Source organism: Aureobasidium subglaciale, assembly GCF_000721755.1.
Source record: "Aureobasidium subglaciale EXF-2481 unplaced genomic scaffold scaffold_7, whole genome shotgun sequence".
NCBI classification, from domain to species: domain Eukaryota; kingdom Fungi; phylum Ascomycota; class Dothideomycetes; order Dothideales; family Saccotheciaceae; genus Aureobasidium; species Aureobasidium subglaciale.
Genome location: NW_013566988.1, coordinates 155,177 through 181,547, shown reverse-complemented (window position 1 = coordinate 181,547; position 26,371 = coordinate 155,177). Strand labels below are relative to the sequence as shown.

At 50.4% G+C, this 26,371-nt stretch overlaps 11 protein-coding genes across 11 annotated transcripts; 6 read left to right on the top strand and 5 right to left on the bottom strand.

Annotated features, from left to right (window-relative positions):
• Window positions 1–538: 538 nt before the first annotated feature.
• AUEXF2481DRAFT_38631 (uncharacterized protein) lies at window positions 539–2,391 on the top strand. Its single transcript, XM_013489487.1, has one exon. It carries the CDS (start codon window positions 590–592, stop codon window positions 2,189–2,191), a length of 1,602 nt encoding a protein of 533 aa, XP_013344941.1. The 5' UTR covers window positions 539–589; the 3' UTR covers window positions 2,192–2,391.
• Window positions 2,392–4,500: 2,109 nt separating this feature from the next.
• On the bottom strand, window positions 4,501–4,828 carry AUEXF2481DRAFT_3875 (uncharacterized protein; the record flags this gene model as incomplete). Its single annotated transcript, XM_013489340.1, has 2 exons — window positions 4,501–4,759; window positions 4,812–4,828. 2 exons carry the CDS (start codon window positions 4,826–4,828, stop codon window positions 4,501–4,503), a joined length of 276 nt encoding a protein of 91 aa, XP_013344794.1.
• Window positions 4,829–5,362: 534 nt separating this feature from the next.
• AUEXF2481DRAFT_64572 (uncharacterized protein) lies at window positions 5,363–7,012 on the bottom strand (the record flags this gene model as incomplete). The annotated part of the gene is made up of 1 exon (XM_013489604.1): window positions 5,363–7,012. The coding sequence occupies one exon, from the start codon at window positions 7,010–7,012 to the stop codon at window positions 5,363–5,365; it is 1,650 nt and encodes a 549-aa protein (XP_013345058.1).
• Window positions 7,013–8,251: 1,239 nt separating this feature from the next.
• Window positions 8,252–9,539, top strand: AUEXF2481DRAFT_3873 (uncharacterized protein; the record flags this gene model as incomplete). The annotated part of the gene is made up of 2 exons (XM_013489339.1): window positions 8,252–8,359; window positions 8,412–9,539. 2 exons carry the CDS (start codon window positions 8,252–8,254, stop codon window positions 9,537–9,539), a joined length of 1,236 nt encoding a protein of 411 aa, XP_013344793.1.
• Window positions 9,511–10,602, top strand: AUEXF2481DRAFT_38627 (uncharacterized protein). The gene is made up of 2 exons (XM_013489486.1): window positions 9,511–9,673; window positions 9,726–10,602. Exons 1-2 carry the CDS (start codon window positions 9,572–9,574, stop codon window positions 10,188–10,190), a joined length of 567 nt encoding a protein of 188 aa, XP_013344940.1. The 5' UTR covers window positions 9,511–9,571; the 3' UTR covers window positions 10,191–10,602.
• A 2,608-nt stretch (window positions 10,603–13,210) lies between these two features.
• Window positions 13,211–13,849, top strand: AUEXF2481DRAFT_64488 (uncharacterized protein; the record flags this gene model as incomplete). The annotated part of the gene is made up of 1 exon (XM_013489600.1): window positions 13,211–13,849. A coding segment is annotated over one exon (639 nt), but the record flags the coding sequence as incomplete, so codon positions are not given.
• A 1,744-nt stretch (window positions 13,850–15,593) lies between these two features.
• On the bottom strand, window positions 15,594–17,328 carry AUEXF2481DRAFT_38622 (uncharacterized protein). Its single transcript, XM_013489485.1, has 3 exons — window positions 16,500–17,328; window positions 16,170–16,441; window positions 15,594–16,103 (listed from the first exon to the last, which is right to left on the bottom strand). The coding sequence occupies exons 1-3, from the start codon at window positions 16,846–16,848 to the stop codon at window positions 15,864–15,866; spliced, it is 861 nt and encodes a 286-aa protein (XP_013344939.1). The 5' UTR covers window positions 16,849–17,328; the 3' UTR covers window positions 15,594–15,863.
• A 66-nt stretch (window positions 17,329–17,394) lies between these two features.
• AUEXF2481DRAFT_107018 (uncharacterized protein) lies at window positions 17,395–18,440 on the bottom strand. The gene is made up of 2 exons (XM_013489644.1): window positions 18,263–18,440; window positions 17,395–18,199 (listed from the first exon to the last, which is right to left on the bottom strand). Exon 2 carries the CDS (start codon window positions 18,004–18,006, stop codon window positions 17,815–17,817), a length of 192 nt encoding a protein of 63 aa, XP_013345098.1. The 5' UTR covers window positions 18,007–18,199; window positions 18,263–18,440; the 3' UTR covers window positions 17,395–17,814.
• AUEXF2481DRAFT_28315 (glycoside hydrolase family 5 protein) lies at window positions 18,180–19,817 on the bottom strand (the record flags this gene model as incomplete). The annotated part of the gene is made up of 8 exons (XM_013489417.1): window positions 18,180–18,199; window positions 18,263–18,337; window positions 18,392–18,634; window positions 18,678–18,792; window positions 18,855–18,861; window positions 18,917–19,493; window positions 19,544–19,683; window positions 19,741–19,817. The coding sequence occupies 8 exons, from the start codon at window positions 19,815–19,817 to the stop codon at window positions 18,180–18,182; spliced, it is 1,254 nt and encodes a 417-aa protein (XP_013344871.1).
• A 1,400-nt stretch (window positions 19,818–21,217) lies between these two features.
• AUEXF2481DRAFT_38618 (uncharacterized protein) lies at window positions 21,218–22,797 on the top strand. The gene has a single exon (XM_013489484.1). It carries the CDS (start codon window positions 21,451–21,453, stop codon window positions 22,438–22,440), a length of 990 nt encoding a protein of 329 aa, XP_013344938.1. The 5' UTR covers window positions 21,218–21,450; the 3' UTR covers window positions 22,441–22,797.
• A 597-nt stretch (window positions 22,798–23,394) lies between these two features.
• On the top strand, window positions 23,395–25,984 carry AUEXF2481DRAFT_3867 (uncharacterized protein; the record flags this gene model as incomplete). Its single annotated transcript, XM_013489338.1, has 2 exons — window positions 23,395–23,790; window positions 23,843–25,984. The coding sequence occupies 2 exons, from the start codon at window positions 23,395–23,397 to the stop codon at window positions 25,982–25,984; spliced, it is 2,538 nt and encodes an 845-aa protein (XP_013344792.1).
• Between the last annotated feature and the right edge of the window lie 387 nt (window positions 25,985–26,371).

The window sequence follows — 26,371 nt, the reverse complement described above, 5'->3', positions numbered from 1 at the left end:
CTGCGGAAATTAGTTTCCGTCGACTTTCGATGTCTTTGCACAACTCATCATACAAAGTTATCATAAGTAAGAAAATGGCCGGAGTGGTGTTCTGTCCGATAGCTTGCAATGGAGATATGGTCGGAGATAAGGCCGATACAGCCTACCATTTATCCATTCATGTATATTTTTTACTCACAACCACTTATGCTTGTTGCTGTCGTTTCACGATAAATAGCTCGCCAGGATGTGACTAAACGAGGAAGCAACGTCTGTCGTATCCTTGGGGTGAATCTCTGACTTGTAAGGCTCGCCCATCACCGCACGACATAATCGCTTTCATGACGCTATCTGGACGCTCTCAAAGCTATGCATCGTCAACATCATCTCGTTCGTTATGGTCTTAGCAATTTCTATGCCCATGGCGAGCGGGATGTCGGTGTCTCGATTAGGTCTTCTCCATCGCTGCCCGCGCCCTCCGCAAACAACGGCGCTCTTCGGCTTGATCCGAGACCTTGATACATGACCACAGAGCATCATTTCTATAAACTACTTCCATCTTGTCCCATCATTTCAGCAAGGAAAGAGTCAGGGTCGAAGAAAATCTACCATGGAAGCCTTCTGTCCACTATTGTCACAAAGCAATGTTGAGGACTTGATGAAAGAGTATCATGTCCCTGGCCTCAGCATTGGTTTCGTCAAGGATGGAAAAGTCACATCATCTGCATATGGTGTTCTGAACCGACATACGCAGCAAACTTGCACACCATCAACATTATTCGACATTGCTTCATGTTCAAAGTCGTTGACTGCAGCTTGTATAGCGATACTAGTTGAAGACGACAACTACCCAGAAATCACATGGACAACACCGCTCAGCAAACTTTTACCGGAGGACTTTGTGATGCCAACAGAAGAAGCTACGGAGAATGTTACTGTGGAAGATATGTTGTGTCATCGGACTGGTATGGCGAGACATGATTTGTCATATGTGGGTATCAATGGAGAACAACCGGATACTCCTCGCTCGGTAACAAGATCACTACGATACTTACCAATGGCCGCGCCTGAAAAGACGAAATACATGCTCTACAGCAATGCAATGTATACCATTGCAACCCACCTCATCGAAGTGAAAACCAACCTCAGTTTTTCGGATTTCTTGACGAGGAAGCTTTTGATTCCCTTGGGTATGACGTCTACCTACGTGCAGCCTTCTTCCGCAAAAGCTGCAGGTCAAGATGGTAGAATAGCATACGGGCATACCTTTGATAAATCTACCGAAACATGGACCATCTTCCTACCGCTGGAAACACCAGAAGCACAAGGCGCCGGCTCAATAATAACCACATCGCTCGATTACACCACTTGGATATCCTCCCTCCTATCCCACCTCCCCCCTCTAATCCAGTCCATCTCCACAGCCCTCTCAACGCCAAAAATTCTTCTCCCACCAGAAGAGACTGATAATCTACCCCCGTTCTCCTCACCTCCACTCTACTGCCTAGGTTTCGAAACCTACTTCTACCGTGGGTATAAAGTGGTTATCCATGATGGTTGCGTCGACGGCTTTGGAAGTAGCCATTTCTTCCTTCCTGGTCAAGGATTTGGAGCTGCGATATTCGGGAATGGAGATGATGCATTTGCCGTCACGGGGATTATTGCAAAACAACTTATTGATGCTGCTCTGAAAATACCAGGGGATGCACGAATCGATTGGGCAGAGTTGCAGAGACGGAAAAGTAGAGAAGCGGAAGAGGAATATGATATTGAGAGAGAGGCTCAAGAAATGCGAGAGGAGCTGTTTGATGAAACACGGTCCAGTGTAGAGCCGCTTGCTCTGGAGAGGTGCTTGGGGAGATACAGAAATCCGGGCTATGGTCTTTTTGTCCTAGAACTCAAAGATGGAGAGCTCTTTATCGATCTTAATGATCGTGGCTTTCCTTCTTCTATCGTACTCGAAAATGTTCAGACTTGGATTGATGAAGGTGAGATAGAGACTCTGACTGTTGGGGACAAGAAGGCCGAGATGACAAAGTCGGCATTCATCGCCCATCTAACACCGTCAAGGGGGACCTATAAAGAGGTCTTGGAAACGCAGTTTGAGATTTTGAGGGGCCATGATGGAAGAGAGGAGTTCAAGATGGGTATCAGGCTGGAGAACGACTTGGTGGAGGGAGAGTTGATTTGGTTTACTAGAGAGCAGTCATGAGAATGTGGTATACAATCTCGCTCTGATTCTTCGAGCAGCAGAGTTCAAAAGGTCACTGATGGGCGTGGTACATTTCATGGTTGCAAAGCACTGTCCAGCAGTGGTTTTCAATTTCATCTCGTCCTGTGGCTGTCTCGTTCGCTGGACCATCCTGCCATGTTGATGACCCGCTTGTTGCCTATCCCATTTATATAATTTCTTCTCCTGTCTCTTAAATTTTGCTCTCTCTAGCTGCGGTGTGTGAGAGGCATTCTTGCGCTGCACTCAAGAATGACTCGAGTCAACCAACGGCACAAATCCATGACTCGTGCATGGCTTCGTCATGAGATGAGACGTTCACAAGCCCGAAGGGCGTCCAAAGCTTCTTTGACATTCGAGCATGACGATGAAGGTACACGTAACGATCCAGAGCCCTTCGATGGTGGGTGCAACGCTCTTGCCCTCGCCACACAGGTCAAAGAACGCATTCTTCGATTTCTGGGTACGCTGGATGGCACCTTCGGCACTTTATTGGCAATTAGTCTAAGCACGGGTTGCACATCCACATTCATTCGTTGAGCTACCAGATAGAGCCAGCGTATTTGCAGCTTATCGGGCCAGGCTAGATTTTCTGCTAGCGACTTGAGCTTTTTCTTAGGGCAAGAAGGGCAGCTGTGTTCATGTCTGGACACAGATCCCCATCCGTTCACGCCGCGTACTGAGATATTGATATGATAGTCCTCGAATGAGGAGGTTAGCAGGACATGGAGTAGATTCATGATGTTGTCGGTGCTGATGTTTCTGAGCCACTGCTCAGTCAGGGGGGCGTGCCGCTACGTCCTTCCATCAGGTGGATTGCTAGATCGTGTAATTTCAGAGAACCAGAGCGAAGTAGCGCAGCCATAGTCGGCCGCTTGTTCGATTTCGTAGATCGTAAGGTCGTCGAGATCTACGCTGCGACGAACAAGGCTAATGATGATGCGTTTACCACGAGTTGTTGGAAGACCCGGTCTGGTGAAACTTTCACGATGAGAGTGACGCCACGAGACAATTAGGGGTGGAAATAAGTCGGGAGTAGGTGAAAGTAGAGGGTGACAGGAGCTGGCTAGGAGTATCCGCGGGCAGAAGAAGTCGCCGCTAGCTAATAGAGACAATGACGTGGGAACAAGGTTTGAGTATTGAGTCGGCCTGTAATGCTTCACTTAGCGATAAATGATGGACTTGAGAAAGTTGTAATACTTCGCGGACAGGTGACATGTCGATAGACTCTCTGATCTGGTGAGAAATGGTTGTACCTAAAAGTGGTAATTGACGCGAGAGCCGAGATCAAAGCAAGATTGTGGTCGGGTGAGACTTGTATGTGAACAAAATAGAAGGTGGTTGAGTTTTGAAGGTTGGTGCAAGTCGAATGTCGAGGAGGAGTATTGCTGGACCAAACCAGTGAGGCCTCGGCAACAAGCGTAGAGAGATCTCTCTATCGTCTATTGCCTATATAATTCGGGATCCAACACGATTCTGTTTACTTTACTATCGAGCGGACAAAGGCTCGAATGTCGTGTGGTGTATTGTTTCCATAGTCAAGGTGCTGGCCTTCTTATCTTTCTGCGTTTGCTGACTGTGGACCTCTTTGGACGTACTGCTGTATACCTCATATCATACCCGTCGCTATCGCAGCACGAGCAAGTCTCGACAAGCCCTCGTAAGTAGGTTCAATCTCCTTCCCCTCACCACATAACCCGACAAAAATGTCCATGATTGAATCAGAATATCCAAGTCTTTTCTCAACAGGATCCTTCTTGCCGAGTCGACGAGCGCGGGCTACACGGCGTTCCAGCTGGACTTCAAGTCTATGTTGAAGTGGCTGTGAAGATCACGATACCTCCAGTCAATGGTATTGGGTTTAACCAAGTCCAACTTCAAGGCATCCGTTCTTGTTGGCCACTTTCACGGTTGTGACGTAGCGGATCTGAGCAGCGCTTTCGGGGCCAGAATCCAATAAAATTGAGTTGGTGAATCGTTCATGCAGTCCGGAACCGAGATACCCTCTGGATGGTGAGACTTTTCGAGCCTGATGTCAGGACGAGTAATGCGGAAGAACACGTTGAGAGCCTCGGCCTTGATTTGACAATTCGTTGCTAACAAAGGTAGGTTCGACTGCGCATCTTGTGCTTGTACAAGATGCAAAGCCTCTTCATAGACTATCGTGCGGATCTCTATTGGCAAGTCCATGAAGCGGAAGCGGAAGTCTTGGTCTGCTGCATACAGAGCTGCTCGACAGGCACACCTAGTCGTCACCTTGGACAGCTGGATACGTCGTCCAATCAGCGCCTTCACCAAATCCTGACGGCTCCAGGTGAGGCACGGGTCCGTTTCGCGGTCATCTTGTCGTAGGAGACGCCGCAGAAGACGGCAGTTACGAGAGTTTGGGCGAAGGCGAGTAGACCAGTCCCGATCGCTCTCGAGGAGCGGATTGCACGAGCAGATGGTTCGGTATCCTCTGCATTCCAGCCAGAGTTTTTCGGAGCGGTCTGGTACTTTTTGTGTCTTGAGCGAGAGTTTTTCGGCATATCGGTAGATGGGGTATGGCTCCTTGTAGTGTCAGTGCCCGATCCTTGAGAGAGTTGCAGCAGGGATTACTTACCCGCCTGATACCACCATATCGGCCGCCTACCAGCCTGCCCATATTATCCAGCTGAGAGTAGGGTGTCTAAATGACTCCATCATGGTGTCTCGCTTCGCGGATAAAATCTGATTGAATTTGATGTGTTTATGTTGTCGGTTGCTGAAACGGTATGCGCGGTGCAGAAAGTACAAGTCGGCAGGTTGACGGGAGTGACGACTTCTGTGGTGTTGGTGTCTGCCTAAATTTGAAGAGTCTGGAAGCGATACCGCGTCCTTGCCTTTGTCGTATCCTGTTGTGCCTCGGTGACGTAACATTCGGATGCACCAAACACTACCTACGATCAAGCTCACCAGTTGGAGCTTGTGGGCTTTGTCTTACATGCTTCTGATTTGTATGCGATGTGAAACTACTGATATTGGATTACAGCCTTGACACGTCAGGCAGTGCCTCACCATAACAGGTGCCCAATCCCTCAAAACGCCAGAGAACCTCAACTTTTCCCAGTGCCTTTCTACGCCAGAGCGCCGAACATAATATATGCAGTCCACCAATGCTTTTGTCTTTCCCGTCTATTTCCTAGCGAATCTCGCAAGTGCAGGACCCAACTCAACCTCACCTTGTCGAGACTTGTTGTTTCTCTTGGCTTGCTCCTTCCTGAGCTCTTGTATTCTGACCTTTCTCTCGTCGATAATGTTCTTGGAGCCCTGCTTACGCAAGTACTTCCTCAAACTACTGTTCTTGCCTCTACCTCTGTTCTTGATCTTGGCAAGCGGATCCTCAGGCTTCTTGTCCAAATCCCTTTCTTGCTGGCGTTGAGCATGCGATGCACGATCCAGTTGACCGATGAACTCTGGATCGAGGGAAATCATCTCCGGTTGCAGCTTGTTGAGGAGAGCCTTGACTTCGCGTTCTTGGCGTTGCTTGGGGTTCTCGTAGAGCAGAACTTCCAGGGAGTCGGGGTTGGCTTCTCCGGCTCCGGGGACGATGACGCTGGAGAAGCCCTTGTCGTGACCGATGCCGAGGATATCTTCGTAGGGGCACCATCTTACGCGTTCGATGCGGTTGCCTTCGCCTCCCCATGCCATGTAGGGGCTTTGTACTTTGACTTGGTCGTTGACATTCTTGTTAAAGAGGTCTCTCCAGACTGTTGTTTGTGTGCCCCAGCCAACGGCGGTGAGGTTTGTGTCGGAGATTGAGACGGAGGTGCCGGGTGAGCGGAGGAAGTAGTTGTTGACCTCCTTGAACATGCGGACATCCCAGACTGACATTTTTGAATCCTGGCCTGTCGAAACCATGTATCTGCCTTCTCTATCCATAGCCAATGATCTTACGGGGCCTCTGTGTGCGAGAACCTTGACAAGAGGCTTCTGATCGTTTGGTGACCACATGCTGACAGTTCCATTCTGGTGACCGACGTGAAGGATGGCATTTTGAGGATTTTGACCGAAGGCGGTAGGAGAGCCTTGCTTTGTGGGGATCTGAGCGACGAGTTTGCCGGTACTGGTGTCTTGGTATTTCAGCCAGCCAGCATTTCCGATGGTTGTGAGGAGGAAGTGGAAGGGCAGGAACTCCATGTGTGTGACGTCGATGTGGTCTTGTAGCATTGAAATTTCAACACCCTGGTGGTCGTAGACGTAGACGTATTTCTTCTGTGCGACGGCGAAGAACTGGTTGTTGTGCAGCCACTTTGCGTCGCGGACTGTTTCTCCCAGATGCAACTCACAGCCCAGCTTTCCCTTTCTCCAGTCCATGGTTGCGACATGGCCCTTGCGACCTGCAAGGAGCATGTGCACACCGTTGCGCGTGTAGTCGACATTGTAAGGGCCCATACCGTCCAGTCTCAACTCAAAGCCCTTCTTGGCCGTCTCGATGCCAACTTCACTCTGGATCTCATCCTGTCTCACTTTGTATGTTCTCTCCAGCTCGCCTTCGGTCTCCAGAAAGCCAGACGTGTTTTCCAGCAGAATCTCGGCGTCTTTCGCCTGAACGGCGGCATCCTTGTACTTGTTCTCCAGAGCTCTCAGATTGCCGCGCAACTTTCGATCTTGTACACCACGGGTCGAAATCTTGTCGCCTCTTCCATATTGCTTCTGGGCTACGAGCGCCCGTCTCTTGACTTCTGCTGCATCTGCGTCGATGGGTGCTGTCGGGCCGCGGGCTTTTGTGGGAGCTGTGGTCGGTCGTTCGGCGAGGACGGTACGGTTCGCTGAGGTGGCCATATTGATCGCGTTGTGTGATTAATCCTTCTCTCAAACAATCATTCCGAAATTAGACGAGCGAAAGTGGTTCTGATGGGTCTGTAAACTTTTGGTTGCTCCAGAATTTCTTGCGACGAAGCCAAGAAAATGCATTTGCGAATCTTATCTCCGCCCACAACTCCGCCGTCGGCTATCGGTATCTCATCCCATTCAGCTGCGAATATAGCTGGCCTTGGCGGCATCATACCGCAGATTTCTTGTAATGATCAAGCAGCTACCAGTCTACCAATTGACGCGTCATGCGAGAGACAGGACTGAACAAGCCAACAATTACATTGTTACGGTACGACCACCATCACGGCCGACACCTCGAGATGTCACACTTCGAAGATGCACAGCAAAGTCACGCCGCTTCGTCACAGCGCGTTGCCGGCCCAGATGCAATACATCTGGAGTTGCTACTCTCCCTCTGTGACGGATATAGAAGCCGAAAGCCTGCAAAGGATACTCATCTTCGTAAAATCGTCGGGCATCGAAGAAGTTGTTGACCGAATGTTGTACCCGAACACGCATGTAGCCTGCGTACTTGTCTGACTAAGGTCTCATCAGTGGCTACATCTGTAGACTGCAGATAATCGGGGTCCACTGCGTACACTCACGTATCGTCAGGATGCGCCGCTCGACCCAATCTGGCCAGAAGATCCAACTATCGACTGTAGTGTCTGAAGCCTCGCCTTCTGCCGTTTCGTTGCGGTCCCTGCATTGGAATAATAGAGCAACACCTTCCTGAGCTTTATTGACAGAGTGCTACTGTAACGGCGATCATAAAAATGCAGGACGATTTTATCATAGAAGTGAGTCGCTCGTGGAGACCTGTAAAGAGTCGACGCTTAGCGGATGCCATGGAAGGCAAATAGCAGGTAACCGTGGTCGTTTGATCCCCTCGGCGGGAAGCTGCATGCCACAAATATCTCCTTCTCACTCGTCACTCGGACTTGTGTCCGGCTTTCTTCGTGTTGCAACATCGACTATCGCCAACAAGGTAATCAATCTGTACAGATCTTGCGTCTCCGCCTTTGATCGCGATTGGATGTTGTCGTTCACTTGCACAATATCTCTTATACTCAGCTGTCCTTGATCGCCTTCTCTGTCGCTTTTGTTTGTCACCATCCAACGCGTCCACAACACAAGACGACTCCCCGGCCAACTCGCTTTCTATTTCTCTGAGTTCACACCATACCTGGACTCTGCCTCTTCTCCATGTCCAAATCAGAAATCGCAGCCGCCATGGACGATCTACTGGCAATTCCTATGCGACCAGTGGTGCCGACCGCTTTACGATCACCGCCAATCAGAATCAAGTACTCAGTACGTATGGTGTACCCAATGTCTCATAGCACAGCACTGACTCTATGCCCAGCCAAACCGTCTCCAAGAGCTAACTGCGTTGATGAGCCGTGCTACCTCTATCCGAATACCCTTACCAATGCTTGGTGTGCCGCACATTGACGACCTCTCTGACAAGCAGCGCGTCAAGCGTACCAAATTCGAGACTCTTTTCCTCGAGTGCTTGTCAAGAGACTCTATCTGTTCTACCAAGCTCAAAATGGAACACAACAAATCTGGAAGCGCGAAGACCGACTTGCGACCAAATCCGAAGAGTGTACGAATGCTAACACGTCTTTTGCGACAAGATGATTGTACCATGAACCCTCACCTTACATGGAGTCGTCACGAAGTCATGGCTGCATTGAAGCAGCGTCAACTCTCCATTACCGGACTGGAGACAAAGTCGAGATTTGCATGTCGAATAAATCTACAAGCCGCTGACGAACGACGCACTTTCCGCTTCATGGACCTTCCCAAAGAAGTGCGTATGCTGATCTATGAAGATGCGGTATTAAAAGAAGTAGACTGGGTTGTCCAGGGCTCTCCAAAACCGGCACTGTTGTCCGTGAGCAGACAAGCACAGCAGGAAGCAAGCGCTGCATTCTTTCGTGTCAACAGATTCCAGCTGCGTATCTGTGGTCAAGGGTTATCTGACATGCCTCTGAGCCTATCGGACCACATACCCCCATCATTGGGGCTGTACAAGGCAGAGTTGCAGTGGTTCACGGTCATGGGAGCAAATAACCTCGCAAAAGTCCGCCACCTGTCGTTTATCTCAAGGTTCAGTCTCACGCGCCTCGGCCAGAAGACAGAGCTAGATCTTCTCTGCCTCAAGGCTGCTACCTGCCCTACAATCGTGGGAACCGCGTGTTCATGCGGCAAGGGATGTGGGTTCAGGACTCGATTGTATCTAGGTGAGGAAGTTGCATCACAGTACAAACAGCTCGAAAATGCGAAGAGCATCGAATACGTTTTTATGTCTCCAGAGATGACACAGGATGCAATACGCCAGATTGAAAGTCTAAAGATGAGGATTGCAAACCTTCAAGAGGCCATGGAGGAGTTTGGTAGATTGTGTGGTACGCACAAGCGTGTCAAGCCTTCGGCCGAAGGTCTTGTGCTTCTAGCACGCGCGGTGTATCTCGAGTGTAGCGACTGAGAGATGCAGGTCAGTTACATCGAGGGGAAAAAATGAACGGGAATGAGATGACGACCGTAGAACAACAATATTTACAAGATCAGAAGCGACTCAAGAACTCGAGCGTATCTCCAGAGCCCAAAGCCATCTACAACGTGAGTTATGCGCGCCGTCTTGCAGTCGCAGATCGCGTACTAATTCGAACAGACAAGCTCACTGCCCTACGACATTCGCTCCACAATCTCTCTCACCAGTCGCAAGCGTAGATGTAGAGACGCATTCGCCGACAAGCTTCTCGAATGCAGACGACGCTACACCATCTACAGCAAGCATCCAGATCTTCTCAAACACGTCAGCTCGAATGCTCGCAACCGCAAGAGGGTCAACAATCTTCTTCGCCAGGATGATTTCGCCAGAAATCCTTATCTCGAATGGAGTTGCCAAGAGCTCATGATTGCGTTGATACAATGCAAGATCCCACTTCCTCGCGAGGGCGCAGGATTAAGATTTGAGTGTCGTCTTGCTCTTGAGGAAGCCGTCAGAGCAGACCGGTTTCGTTTGATGGACCTGCCCAAGGAACTTCGCATCATGATCTACGAGCGCGCTCTCAGACAGGATGAGCCCCTTGATACCACCGATGGATGGCCTGCTCTAACTTGTGTGAGCTATTAGCTGCAGCAAGAAGCCCCAGATGTTATCGTTCGCATCGGCTGCATCCAGCTATTCATCAACTGCAGCCCCTGCCCCTTCAAACCCAAGAAGTGCTCAAAGCTAGAGCATATCGACTCCGGCCACACTGACTGGTTGAAGAGCATTGTTCCAGAAGCTGTCGCCAAACTGCGTAGGATATCGTTCTACTGTAGATGTTATTACACCCTGGTGGCATACTTGCGTATGAATGAAGCCAACAAAACTGCTTGATACGCTCTGACAAACACATAGCGTGCCGCTGACCCAGCGATACTGTTTGTGTGTGAAAGCGTGTCACGCATAGCTAGCTGGGCCATGGCGCAGCAATCTTTGAAAAGGTATCAATGTCCACCGAGATGCAGAATCTGACTCTCGGCGGCGGCATCATGAATCTGAGAGATGACCGTCACTTTTTCGAGCTCGTTTATACTCTCAACCATCATGGCGGACGGCTGTCATACAAAGCTTCGCAAAGACAGAAGACCTTCCAGATATGCATCCCGGAGAGAACGTGACTCCATTCCGTTGTGAAGATCGTTAGTTATGCAAGTGCCTGAGCGCCGTACCTGAAGTAAGCTGAGTTAATCAAAGTCATCGCTCGCACCAACACATCTTCTCGCCACGTACCATCTGGTCTTGCCCGGAACAAAGCGTAGCTGAAATCGTGGGCGAACGTCCGTTGCTCTGCTTCACTCGTCCCGCGCCCCTCCCGCCATCTCTTACCATCACAAAACCACGACACGCTTACGCCAGCGCTGGAGTTTTGTACTTACCATCAACAGCGGTAATTATTCAGTCGCCGTACGAGTGAGTTTTTTCCGTCTATACTACCAGTCGTGTTTTGCGATTATTAACTGGTCAGCACAAGCATCTTCACCATGGACGATCTCCTGCGCCTCGAGGCCCTGTCAATCTCAAAAACTCGAGCGACCCCTTCGATGTCGGAAGTGACTAGATTTCTCCATACGCGTCCTACTGAACTTTCCAGCACCATCTTATACGACGCATGTTGAGCATTTTCTCCTGCGATAGGACTACACTGACGATCACTTAGGACAGTTACGAGTTCGGAGCCCGTCGTGATAGCAAGCCAGAACTTCCTTGCTTCGCAGAGCTATCCTCGATCGGACACATCTCTACCAGGAGTGCTTGCAGAGACCATCTATTTGTCGTGCAGCATTGAGTTTCAGCTTCCTCGGCCCAAGTAGTCAAAGAATTATCAGCACAAGCCTCAGACCAAACAGCGGCGAGGTACGAAGACTCGCACGTCTTTTACGCCAAAGTGACCACCTCTATGATCCTTACCTCGGGTGGAGTCGTCAAGATCTGTTACACGCACTGTCTCAACGAGGAGTAGCGCTAAATCACCAGGAGTCGCTATCCAGATTCCAGTGTCGCATGGCCCTTGAAGATGCCGACAGATCATCCTCCTTTCGGTTCTTGGCATTGCCGGCCGAGATACGCAATGCACAAGATGTGATTATCGAGTCGCTGTGATGCGTGATTGAGAGGACAAGTCCAGCAAGAGCGACGGAGGTTATGTAAGCACGGACCATTGTCTCACCAAAGAAAGACCTCCATCACCTTTTCGACTGATTCACCGACTCGTATCATCTTGCCTATCGACAATCTAGACGAAGCCAGGTCTGCATCTCCGCGACGACGAAGTACCGAAATGGCAATTGCGACTTGAAATAGCCAGCCCGTTGGCTTCGACGATAACGGCTGGCAATGAAGACGCCCATCCCGGTTGTACTGCGTGGCAGGCAACGCAAAACCGTCTATCGAAGCATCGGCCTCGCTGTCGCCTGTGTCATACCGGCTTCCCTATCGTCTATTGTCGTCACTGCCTTCTGGAATCCTCGTCATATTGATGCTGTAAAGACGTTCTGCTGATTGCTGCCGCAAGCTTTGGAAGCGAAGCCTATCGAGGGTCGACCCTGCCGAGCGACAATGTGCCGGATACTTTCAACAGCAGGACACTTGTCGCATTGTACAAAAGGAGGACGTGGCAAGTGGACAAAGAGGAACAAGACACATCAAGTCATGTCGAACAGCAAGGAGGTTAGGAAAGGGCTATGGAATGCGACCTGCAGAACAACTCAAAGCCGAGGCACTTGTTCCAGAGCCATCTAGATCAAATGGACACACACAATAGGCGACATGTAGAAGGTCGAAGACATCATGCCCGGGATCACATTGCCGGAAACTCACTGCCAAACATGCTCCGAAAGCATTGGCATCCATCACGGGTAAGTCGCCTGATTTGCTTCACATTCTTGCAAGGCTCGCTTGACTTATCGATTGCGCATCGCGATTGTCACTTGACTTCTTGATTTTGCATTGTTCATGCTTTCTATTCACGTTGTGCTTTACTCCCTATACGCGTCAGAGAACTCCTTGCAGTAGGTATCGCGCAACGGTTGCACAGCATACGACCGTTGAAACTTTTGACCCGGGTCTTGCTCCTGAGAACACCATCCACCCCTTTTGAAACACGCCTCATCGTTGCATTGTTTTTTGCAGATCACACGCAGAGAGAACAGCAACACATTGACTATGCGCATGAAATAATGATTCGAAAATGTCTTGTAACAAGAATTTGTCGCAGAACAATTCGATGTCAATGCTAAAGCCGCAAGTAACGGGTCCGTTGGTCACGGCTTTTATTCTTCTCCCTCTGGCAACCATCAGTTGCGTATTGGGAAAGCCGTTTTCTCCGTGACCCTTTATCGTGCCTTGCCTTGAGTGAAAGTGTGAGGGATCAGAAAAAAGTGGCTGGGTTCAATAAGGAGGTTCGATATATGGTATAAGTAAAGCATCCAGCCATCGCATCTCTTGGCCTTTTGTTTGGTCGTCCATCCACTCTCTTCTCATTTTTGTTACCATCCACTCACTCACACATTCGCTTTTTGCTGATTGACACACTCTCACCTTCACTCTCCTTGGAAGACGCACAAATCACAAATCACAAATCAGACCCATATACCAATCGCATCAACATGCTTGGTCTTACATCAACGCGGTCCGCCCTGGTGGCGGGTACGCTTCTTTCGCTTGCATCTCAGGTGCTGGGACATATGGAGATGAGCTGGCCTTATCCCCTTCACAGCAAATACAACCCTGCAAACAGCTACACTGTCATTGACTACAGTATGACTGCGCCGTTATTTGCCGACGGCTCCAACTTTCCTTGCAAAGGTTACCAAAATGACCGACCAATGGTTCCTGTCGCTACATACTCTGCTGGTTCAACTTACAACATGACCATCGCTGGAAGTGCTGTTCACGGTGGTGGTTCCTGTCAACTTTCTCTGTCATACGACAACGGTGCTACTTTCAGAGTTATCAAGTCGATGATTGGAGGATGCCCTTTGACTTCGACTTATGATTTTACCATCCCTTCTTATGCGCCTGATGGAAATGCTCTTTTCGCTTGGACATGGCAGAACGAGATGGGCAACCGCGAGTACTACATGAACTGTGCGGTAGTCACCGTCGCAGGCTCCTCAGCATCCAAGCGCGACACTTCGAGCTTCGAGGCTCTGCCATTTATCTGGAAGGCCAACGTTCCTGGCGTCAACACTTGCACGACGACTGAGGGCGAAGATCCTGTCTACCCCATGCCCGGACCTGATGTTCTATACGGAGGAAAGATGAGCAGCTCGAGCCCAGCAAACTCAGTGGCAGGCGTCTGTGACGCAGCCACTCCTTTCGGAAAGACATACAAGAGCCTTGGTGACACTCCCGGACCCCAGACTGCAACTGTTGGAGGAGGATCAGGCTCATCCCCCACAACTGTCAAGTCTTCGTCATCCCAGGTTCCTACCACCCTGAAATCGACAACCAAGTCTTCCGTCGCATCTAGCGTCAAGCAGTCCACTGCTTCTGTGCCTGTGGTTCAGAGTAGCAGTAGCAAGAACACCGCGTCGACCGTGGTAACCCTGTCAACTGTCAATGCCGGAAAGACAAAGATCTCCTCGACCTCATCGACCACACCTCTGCCCTCCGCATCCTCCACCGACGATGACTGCCCTTCAGATGTTACTCTGACCGTCTACACCACCGCCGGCGCAACAGCAAAGACCTCGGTCATCCCCGCCTCCTCCACCTCCGCCGGCTCATCGCCCTCATCCACCCCCATCGATCCTGACACCGAATACGCCACCGGAGATCTCTCCACATATCTCCCCTGCGTACCTGGCACATACATTTGCACCTCCTCCACCGCATGGGTTACCTGCGACAGCACCATGTACTCCGACGGCAGCACCTCATGGGTCTACCGCGACGCCCGCGTGCTCGGCAACGGCGCAACCTGCGTGCCCTCCTTCTCGCCTTACTCGTCTTCCACAAAAGCATACGCCCAACAAGCAGATTCACCAGCGGGCTTCTACCGTGATGATAGAATCGCTTACCCCAGTGGTGCTGGTGCGTGTGCCGAGAATGGAGATGTCGAGTGTGTTGGTACGAGCGGCTTCAACATGTGTAACGATTTGGTCTGGTTCGGCATGGGAGGCACAGCGAGTGGCACACAGTGTCAAAACGGCATGTTGGTTTCTTCTTCGTAGAGCGGAGAGAAACTATACACAGCCGCTTTTGCCGCCGTGGTCTGCCATGGTTCTCAAAGTCTTGTCTGCGAAAGACCTTTGTGATTTTTTTGCATTTTAACACAGCGATTTTTGCTTATGGCGTTTTTGTTCTCTGTTGCAAGGTGCTGGGAAATGGACAATCCAGACACTTTTGCAGAATTTTTTGTCATGGGGAAATGGGGAAAAAGGGAATATGGGAGGATACAAAGCATTGCATGCAAACAAACATCTGTATATAGATTATACCACACAAAGTATGTAGACACATCACACATCATCATCATTCTTGATCAGAAGCAAGAAGAAGACAGAGTCTCTTTGCTTTATGATCAAGAATTCGAGAGGAAATTATCAGCAATCACCACAAAACACACGTCTTCCCATTGTGCTTGCGAACATCTTTAGTAGCGATAGAGATTGACGAAGTGAACACCTCGCTACGTCGCCCTTGGACTTTCAGAGTCTGCTGAGCATGGCAGCCCCCTAAAACGTTTTTGGGGGAGTCTGCCAGGTGACCGGACGGGCAAGACCGTTTTCTGTTGCACTGTGCTGCAAGCCACCGGGTTGTTTTCTGAAACCCGTTATATAGGCGGAGTCGCGTCATGTCTTGTTACCCCTCCTTGAAAAGACGCGTTTGTGTGATGACACAGTCTGAGAATGCGAAGAGTAGACTCGATGCGTACGTAGGAGTGACCAAATAAGATGGTGAGGTAACAAGATGGTGTCAATGGCTTCAGCTGCATGGACGAAGAGTAAGGATGAAATAGAAGAGAAAGAAGAAGAAGACCTTTTTGTGTGTGAAGACAACTATTTACGATCAACCAATGCAAAACGAAAAGAAAAAAAAAACACAAAAGTTCGTTGCCGTGGAGCCGTGATATTCTTTGAACCCAATAATCAGCATCAGGGCAGACATCAAGCCTCTCCCTCACCAGGTATCCAAAGAGCAGAAAGAAAAAAGACGCAATAGAGCCTTGCAAACATTAAAACCTCTTCATGGCCGTCGCTCGAGTAGAGAGACATTATGCACATGCCTGTGCAGAAAACACAATGTCGAAGGTGCTTAGAGGGCAAGAGCAGCGACACCGGCGGCGAAAGCAAGACCGCCGAATCCAGCGCCGACCTTGACAGCAGCGCCGGTAGCAGCAGCAGGGCTTGAAGAGGCAGAAGCACTTCTCGTGGCCGAAGCGGCGGAGGCGGCGGAGGCGGCAGAACCGCTGGCAGATCTGGTGGCAGTGCTCATGCTGCTCTTAGCGCTAGAAGCACTAGAGCTGACGGAAGCGGCAGCAGCAGAAGTTGAGGACTGCATAGCAGAAGTTTTGTTAGCATGGTGATAATTTGAGGTGTGACTCGTAGATTTATAGCTTACGGAGGCTGCGGCCGCGGCTGCGGTAGCGCTCTTGCCGACGGCGGACGAGGCAGAGGAGATCTTGGATGCGATGGAGCTCGAGACGCTGGCTTCGACGGACGAAGCGGAGGAGATGACAGATGAGACGGCATCAGATGCGCTGGCGGCTGCGGCGGTCACGGGAGTCTTGATGTTAACGCTGACGGTGGTAGTGGCAGAGGCAGTGGATGCGCCAGAGCTAGAGCTCTCATTGTCCTTGTAGTTGGGGTTGGAGATACCGAACTGAGTTGAGTCTGCGTATTGTGGTCAGTTCTCTGCTATACAGCTTCTTTCTGAGACCTGTCTGCGTACATTGGTATTGGCCAGTTCCCTCAACGATCAACTCAATGCCGTAGTAGGTAGTGTTGGGTGCGAGCTTGGTGTCAGGAGTCCACTCGTAGCTGCCAGTGTTGTCGATGCTCTCAGCAATGGTTGCGATGGGCACAACATTGGTCGAAGGGCCGTGGAGAAGGACAAGAGCGACCTTGCCCTTAGTGTCGGGCGACCAGGTAATGGTGAAAGGCTTGCCGACGGGGACGATGCTGTTAAGACCGGGCTCGTAGATAGCGTTACCAGTGGGATCACCCTTGGGGACGGTGTAGGCCGAGGCCAAAGGAGCAAAGGCAGCGAGGCCGGCGGTGAAGAGAGCGCGGAAAGACATTATTGCTGGTGCAGTTTCTTTTTTAGAAGTTCGTTTATGATGCACTTTATTGGCGGCCTGGGGAAGTTATAAAACACAAGAAGACACAAGGAGCGGCGGCTTTGATTGAAAATGAACGACTGGTTGTTGGTGAAACGAGTGACTGATAGGCGGTGATAGCCTTTTGTATGAAACGAGCGTAGGATGGAGTGATGTTGCAACGATGAGGAAGTTATAGAAACGGAGTTGAAAGAGTGACAACGGGATCTAAACCTCTGACGATGTTACAGTACTGACTTACAGGAGGGTAGCAACAGGTATGAACGCCATGCAGGAAGCCTAGAGTTTAGCACCAGCGTGACAATCAAGCCGAACGTCAACCATCGTCGCAGCGCCGGCTTACCGCAGCTGCTCAGGTATTGTTGCGCCCATAGCATTCGAATTTGAGGGTCTTTCTCTAACCTCGAACAACGTCTATCCGTGGTAGACCTCCAATCGGACTTGGGGGTGATGCGCCCGAGATGAGGTTGTTCAGGTGTGCTAGACAGCAAAAGGGAAGGCGTCGCTCCCTTTCGGCCAAGTCAAGGCTCGGCGCAATCTCCAGCCGTCGAAGCCTTGAGTTTCTCGACTCGCTGCCGCCTTCATCACCCACAGAAACTCACTCTCTTGCACTCTACGCGCTGGACTTCTGCCTTCACTGCCTCAGAGCTGGAACCCGCGTGCATGCGAAGGATTCGACCATGACCCGCAAGCGACCAATATAGAAATCTGCAGCCGATTTGACAGCCGCCATGCACAGGAAATTGGGCAATCCAACATGCATCTGCAGCAAAACACGATCACACATCACGGTCATGGACGGAGATTACTCTTCAAGGTAGACAAGCAGATCATATAGCAGTACAGAGATACATATAAGTTAGATTCATCATGCTTCTTGCTCTGTTGTTGTTAATGTCTCTCATCCTTCCAACGCTCTCATGTCGATCAAAAGAAAATATAGAAAATCTTCAAAACGCTCGCTGATCGGAATTCCCGACCAGGCTTCATGAGCCCTATACTTGACAAAAGCTCCAGGCTGAATGTCAAGCAGGTACCTGCAAATGGGTATGCGATGCATTGCCATGAGGTCGTCAATTTACATGTCGTTCTTCTAACAATCGAGGAGTGTTGTAACATAATTGTGATAGCGTATAATCGTGATTCGTAAGCGAGTGAAAGCCAAGCTGGAAATGGCTTTCCAGGTGGGTGTAGGTGTGTATAAATATGGAATATGGGTATATCGAGTCGATGGTCAACCGGTCAAGTGTCCTGAGTCGGACCGGGGAGTAGGTGCATCCTCATCCGCGCGCTTAGTTGCATTGGCCAGGGTCTGGTAAAAGTATAGTTAGCTATGGTGCTTCCTTGCGAACGACTGCCATCAGTATAGACTTACGGTTTCTGTTGGTGACAGGGTTGGGGAAGACTCCGTTCTGGAGGAGATCCTTCATGTCCCATCCGGGTGCACCCTCTGTGAAAATATTAGTCCAGTATTAAGAAATCCAAATTTCTTATAATGACGTACCAGTCTTCCAGGTCCAGAAGATCCAACCAGCAGCCTTCTCATAAGCATCGAGCTGAGCTTCGATGAATCTGCCGGTGTTCTCTCTGGTGGTTGGGTCGACTCCGCTGATCGAACCGCTGGAAAGGTTCTCGCAGCTACCGATATAGTACGATGAGGCACCATTGAAGTTGTATGATCCGTCGTAGCGGGCTCCTACACCACGGCCATTCAAGTAACGTGTGCAGTCGGATAGGGCGCCTGAGGCTGTGTCAGTGTGGTGCTATAGTAGCGAGGTTGGGCGATTTACCTGTCCATTCACCGGAAATGGTCCACTTGTTATTTTGGGTCATCTGGTTACCGAAGCCACAAGCAGAGCCGACGTGACTGTTGATGTCCTGCTGTAAGGCCCCACCGTCGAACACCTCATAATGCGTTAAGGTAGTTAGTACTTGTAAAGGAAGAAGGGAGGTGGTAGTATAGTTACATGAGTACTAGGAGGGAAAAGTTAGTAATTTTTACCAAAATTCGGGGTAAAGCTGTACTCACTCAAGCATCAGGTTCCACATGCCACTGCCCCAATCGTTCCAGGCATTGACACCAGCAAAGGCATCGTGGAAAGTGGTAACAAGGTTGGTGTCTCTGAGGTTACCCCATCCGTCCATGTAGAATTGGCGGACCTTGTCGATACCAACAGAAGAACCCATAGGCTCATTAATCAGCTCGATTGTCGACACAGCAGGGTGATTACCCATATCATCGCGAAGCTGATTGAGTGCTGCGATAGTTCTGCTAATGGAGTCGCCTTGACCCCAACCAACACCACCTCTTTGACCAGAATTGTCGAAGCCGTTTTGCGAGTATGGAGCACCGTGGAGATCGATCATGACTTTGAGACCTGCACCTTGAGCCCAGTCTAGTGCTCTGCCGAGGAATTGGTATGCACCTTGGACGTAGGGTGCATTGTCGTCTTTGATGATCGACCAGTAGCCGATGGGGATACGGATGTGGTTCATGCCTGCTGCTGCGATTTGGTGTAGGTCGTCTTCGCTGATCCATGTGTCCCAGTGCTTAGAGAGTCTTGAGTATGCTTCGCCGGAGCCGAGAGTTTGACAGTAGGTGTATTCTAGATGCTGGTTAGCGAAGCCCTGCTGAATCTAGTTGGCTATAGCATACCATCCACTACGTTCTCTGGTGTAGCATCGAAGATGCTAGGTGTGATCCATGGCTCAAGTACGAACCAGCCACCAAGATTCACACCGCGGACCTTTTCGCCGCCATAGTTGAACTTGAGGTCGCGTTTGCTAAATTGCTCACTAAGAGGAGTCTTAGCAAGAGGAAGAGATGGATGGGTTCCAGCTTGCTATACATACAGTGGTGCTGCTACACTAGTAGAGGGTAATAAAGTGAGTGCCGCGAGGGCCGAGGATAGTAATGTCTTAGACAACATGTTGTAGATTGTGTACGAGGTAGAGGAGGGAATGATCACCAGAAGATCAGAGGATCAGACAGAATATAAAGGTGTTCTTATGAAGGAATACGAGCTCGAATACCGGGCAGCAGCTCATGTCTTTTGTATGTCTCAGCTCAAGTCCACTTCGGCCGTTACAATTAACGTAAACCAGCTCAGTGAAGATCTTCCAGCAAGCCATGACTCCATGAATGCTACACCACACCACGGGACCAGTCCTTGCAGCATGTCAGCGGTCACTATTCGGCCAACTGTCAAGATGCCGAGGGTGATCATCTTGAACTACACTTTTTTTCCTTACAGCTTGTAGCTACCAAGCTTGAAAAAAGCTATACAACCGAGGCGATTGGCTCCTCCGCAACCCCAGGGTCCACAGCTTGAGCACGGATGACGGTGTGGAGGACCAGGCACGCATCGTGAATGGTCAGAGAGGCAAACTCTAGAGAGCTCACGGAAGCTCACGCGGAAGTGGCTTGTAGAGGGCGCGAGAAGGCGTGCGGGCCGGAAGCAAGGGGGGTGGTGTCACAAGGCCTTCTCGGCACACTCGGCGTGAAGCTGACCGCATCAAAGAGTAGCTATCCAGGTCCCCCCCATAAGGCAAGGGATTGTCGCAGACTGTTGGCCGTGACTTGAACATGAACAATAGCCTTCAAGATACGTCACAAACCAAGCTTTTTCTCCACAGCTTACTCCACGATTCAAACGCGCTTACACTTTAGCACCAAAGGTCCAGCCTCTCATGAGCTCTCGCACCGCCTCGGTTGACGGTTTCAACAAGCTTTCACGTGCCGTGTGATCAACTTGACTCCATGATTTGACGAGCACTGACTGACTGCTAAACCATGCTTTGGAGATGGCAGTGGATGCGGTGGTGTTTCGGCGCGACAGCGAGAAAGAGTTCCGGCGTGGCGGCATTATTGGACATGACTGTTCTCGTGGTTGCCAGTCAGATATACGCACGTATCCTCGGATGCTAAGACTGCAGTGCTACCCCAAGCATACCAAGTGCCGCTACTCAAGCATAGGAAGAAACAGCATGGAAGAAGTAGGAAGAATGCTGATCTTTGTGAATACTACGTGGACGAGATACCCAGCTGTACAAGAAAGACATGTACAAGGGCCACTGACGTGAACAGTGAACATCTCATGGCGAGTATCTCCGGTATGATACATGATGGTGTGCAACATAAATTGACCTGGGAGTTCCACCTTATGGGATGCCTCATTAGGAAGCTGCTAGATCATCCTCGGTACATACAGGTCACAAGGGCGTGGCAACAACGCTTTGTCTCGACGATCTCTTACAGGTCGCATAAGAAAGATTTGTCTTCGTTTGACTCGCTGCGCAAAGTATCTGGTCCTTGGTACGGTGGAGTGCCCAGTACAGGGGATCATGATGCGACATCGGTGTGGCTTGCAGAGCGGAGGAACGGAAGGCGGCTCACGCGATTCTGGAACAAGAAACCTGAAAGCTGGGTCGCACGTGATTGGGCTGTACCCGCGTTCTGCTGCACGCGTCTCGATGGACCGAAAAGCCGACAGGAGGCGATGGCAACAAATTATGCATCTTCGAACAACAGATTGTGCCTGAACCTCACAGACATGCAATGTGATGGGTCGGAAGAAGAAGGAGGCGCATGATGGGAAGCAGACGCTGAAGCAAGCAAAGGCAGCTTTCAAGGCGCGTGGTTCAACTCTGGTCACTGATACCGAGAAGCGTCAACTCGAGCGTGGCGCCATCCTCCTTCAACGTGCAGAGCGCATCAAAGAGTCCGAGACGCGGAGGAAGGAAGCGAAAAAGAAATCTCTCCAAGACACGAAGACAACCAAGACCTGCCTCCTGAGCACTCAACGCGTCAATGACAAGTTTGGCTATCAGAGGAGTCAGTTTCATCTCGGCGCCTTTCTGAAGCCCAAAGCTGTTGCGCCTGTAGCTGCACCTTTGCCAATTCTGCAAAAAGAGCCACCACAAGAACCTTGGGAGGATGATGGCGTAGACGATGATACTCTGCTCGACTTGGCCGGCGAGTCACCTATCACTACACTTAGGGAACCCCCTGTTCAAGCACAAGCACAACAGACGCCCAGTAAGACTCATGGCAGCTTGAAGCTTGAATCTCCCTTGTCGACCGACGACTTTGGCAGCTGGGATGACTTCCTCGAACGCAGTTCTCAGATAGCACGCGAGATCTCGACTGAGCGAAAGCCCACACCGCCAGCAACTCGATCATTCGACCGTATACCCTCCTTCACATCGACTGACTTTGATCTCTCCGTGGACGACCTTGAAGAGTTGGAACGGTCGGTCAACGATCCACCACAACAGAGTGACACTCCTCGATCGCACATACCACAGCAGGTCTGTAGGAACAGTGACGTGAGGTCGTGGTTGAAGAAGGAGGGCGCGCATACCCATCAGAAGGAAGGACATGACATGGATCGGAAGCTGATGCCTCCGCCGATGATACCTCTCAAACGACCAGCACCCACCTGTGCTGAGACTCGTAAAAGACTACCCTCGACAAAAGTCGCTCATGAAATCAGCCTTGCAGACCTCGAGTGTTTGGCTGGTGAAGACATTCAACTCAGCCAGTTTGTATGAGACAGCCGGCTCGGCCTGGACGAGCGCCGATCGCCGACCGTAATGAACTACGCGAGCGACATGCACTCCTGTCGATAGCCGCTTGCCTTGATCACAGCATCCTGGTTGAAGCGTCTGTCTTCAGCATTGCTCGACGCCAATCTTGCAATATTGATCTACAAGTTGCAGCCCGAACCCGACTACAGCACTGTGGAGATTAAAGAAGATGAGGTTCCGGCGGCAGTTTAGCAATAGCAATTGCAGATATGGAAATTGTCAAAACCAGAGACCAAAATCAGAGCTATCAAGACCAGCAGTGTATAAAAGTGACGGTGAGTAGATCTAGGTACTGGAAAGCATGAGGGCTGTAAGTGAGAGGTCAAGTCTGCGGTAGGCGCAGACCATGCGCTGTCGCCTGCATCAAGTCGCACGTCAGGTAAGCTTGGCTGCATGTGATTGCCTTCCCATCCCACTTTCCTGTTTCTGTTACTTCGTACAACTCATCTTCGCTAACACATCAGCTACCTGCGTGTTGACAATCAGATCTGACATTATTTGCCTAACATCCTCAAAAAGTGCACCTGTTGCAAAGCAAGAACCGACCAGATTTCTTACCTCTGTCTGCTGAAATTCGTCTCATCAAGAATCAACACACATTCCCCGAGCAGACGTCTATCGAATTCAAAGTGCATTCCGTTTCGCGTCAGACACTGTCTCCTGCAGAGCGGGAGCTGGGGAATTGGCACCAGGGACTTTCACACGACCTCACATTATTCCACGCGACTGTGCCACCAATCCCGGGGCTGTGGCCTGTCTCGCGTTCTTACCGATTACTTGCACTTTCACTCTGAACTGTCCGGGTTCTTGGATCCTCGCGCCTCGGCAGCCATCGACCTTCACGCTTCATTCTCAACAGGTTCCCCTGGTCGATACATTCCTTGATCCTCAGTTCTTCGCACACGGCTATCCTTCAACATGAATTCATTGGAGAGAGACAGACTTTTGTTGCAGGCACACGTAGATCTACACAGTGACAACTCAAGCATAGACATGTGGCCACCAATCCCCCGAGACGACGAAGACAGTGATGGCGGAGAAAGCGACAACTCTTCTCCCTACCCTCACCATGAACGAGTACTCTGGGAAGTGCCTCCCTCCGAAGGTCTCAGCGACGCTAAGACTGTCAAGCCAAAGGAAGTGAAGCTCGACCCCAAGCTTGTTGGCATGTCGATCGGTTGCAAGAACCTCTACGCCGGCAAGGAAGACCGCAGAGGTCGCTTCCAATGGCAGGAGACCATCCCGGAAGATCTTGTACCACCAGCCGAGAATGCAGAGACCCAGAAGTGGGCCTTTATAGCCAGATACATCAAGGTAGATGTTGTTCCAGCGTGTGGGTGGTCGATGCTGACGTCCTTGTTTACAGGTCTATGGTGACCCTCGCCGCACACTCGCTTTACACTCGATCGTCATCCAGTCGCCACTACTGAAAAAGGTTCTGGAAGACGTGCTTGATGGCTACCCAAGTGTCACTGTGGGTCTACAAAGACTAGAGTTCAGTGGCAAGCTCGAATCGTTGATACACCGCTTCCCCGAGCTCGATGCAGCTATCGAGAAGCTCACAGCTCTGTTCGAAAAGACACAAAGCACTAAAGCCGACGATGTATCCACTCCCAACCACGACCATCTCAAGAAGAGTAAGCCGATGATCCAATTTAGAAGCTTTACGAATGGCGAAATCGACGTCGACATGACGGCTGAGGACAATAGTGTACAGCAGAGCGAGATTAAGAGCTCAACGGAGAACCCTCTCGATGAACTTGCACCCAAGGCACAACCTACTGAGGCAGAGTTGAGCTTGAGACACACACAAATTCTCCGCGATCTCTTGTACGAAGAGTTTCAGACGTTGATCGAGTCTTCACGCGACATGAAAGCCCAAGGGGTCATGACGTATGAAGCCCTCTGGACAATGTTCGAGCCTGGTGCTCTCGTCTATGCTCGTGAGGAAGGCCAAGACCGTATTTTCAACCTGCTTTCTGGAAAGTACGGCGTGGACAAGGATCAGAAGCCCGTGTTTTGGCTCAAGATCCGCTTCATCGACTTTGACGGTACAAAATTCGGTTGGTCGACTACCAAGATTAGCGTTCCCGAGTTCCAAGGCACTTGCCCCATCGCTTCTCTTGCTGCCTATCCTATCGAGTACCATACCGACGAGGCCATACTGCGAGACAGGCTCGTCACCCGAGCTTCAGAAATCGAGTCGCTCATTGGCACACACTATCGCGCCTACGATGGTCTTGGATGGAAGCTTGATATTTACGGCCAGAAGGAACGTCACAGCATCAAAGGCAGAATTGTTGTCGACGCTGTGGGTTGGAACCGCTACATGCCCAATCAGGCAATTTACACTACAGCTCTCGACAGTAAAGGCTCCGACAAGCCCGTACATCATGCACGCCGAATAATTATGCCTCGATTTGGCGAAATGCTGGACGAAGGTTTTGGTGGAGGCATGCCACTCGATGGACACTTTGCTGAAGAGGACGATCTTAAGGACCTCCCACCTCTCACGGATGAGCAAAAGCTACTCTGTACTCACCTCATTCGTGGCTATGCTTTGAAAGAGAAAATTTGGCTCAATCTGTTTGCTGGCTCTGTGCAAGAAGTGTCCTTCAATGGATCTGCCTTCAAGTCTTTGGTCTTACCTGACGATACGAAAGAGCTTATCTTAGGCTTCACCTGCACACAACAAGCAACTCGTATGGCTTACGATGATGTTATCGAGGGCAAGGGTCGAGGTATAATCTTGCTGCTATGTGGTCCTCCTGGTGTTGGAAAGACCCTCACTGCCGAAAGTGTTGCTGAAGAGATGAAGGTCCCACTCTTCAACATGTCTGCTGGAGACTTGGGGATGGATTCCAAATTTATTGAGGCTCGTCTACTCACGGTGCTCGGTATGTGTACTCGCTGGAATGCCGTTTTGCTGCTGGACGAGGCCGACATCTTCCTCGAGGAGCGCAGCCGTCACGAGGTTGAACGCAACAAGCTTGTCAGCATCTTCCTACGTGTGCTTGAGTACCACGAAGGTATCATGTTCCTGACCACCAACCGCGTCGCTACATTCGATCCAGCCTTCCAGTCACGTATTCACATCAGTATCGACTACCCCGACTTGTCTCCCGAAAGCCGCAGAACAATTTGGGAAAACTTTTTACAGCGTCATAACGACGCCCAAGCTGCAGCGCGTCTTTCCGCACCCAAGAACCCTTTCTCATCTATCAAGTCGGCATCTGAAAGGGTTGTTGAGGACGAAGAAGCTAAGAAGGCCAAGCACATCACCTTGACGCAATCTCACATCGTCGCAAAGCAGGAGATTCGTCAGCTCTCCTTACTCAAGCTCAACGGTCGTCAGATCAAGAACATGCTCAAGACTGCTCAGTTGCTTGCCAATCGCAAGGCTGAGCCTCTGGCCCATAAGCACATCTGCACTGTGCTTGATGCTACTCAACATCTCCACAACGCCAGCAAGGCGACTGAACACGCTCGTAGCAGCATCTTCAACTAGACTCCGATTACACTCGCTTGGATATGGTGGGACTCGAGACAAGGGCGCTCCTGGCTTAGACTCGCTGTGCAGTGCGTACAGAGCAGGAGGACTGGAAAGCCTATTTTTTGCCGGTCCGGATATTCTAGAGACAACGAAAGGCGAGCAATCATTGCAAAGGCGCTTTCATTTCTTGGTACATATGCCTCTTCGGCTCTTTTTCCAGTGCTCCAAACACTAATCATTAATTGATGCCTTTTTCTCCATCCAGACCTTCATCTTAAACGTAAAAGAAGTTGATTGAATCCCTAATATCCATTGCATAGGAGTCCAAGAGCGTTTGTGCATGGGTTCAATTGCTGCGTTTCACAGTGAGCGAGAATTATGGACTAATACGAAGTTGTATAA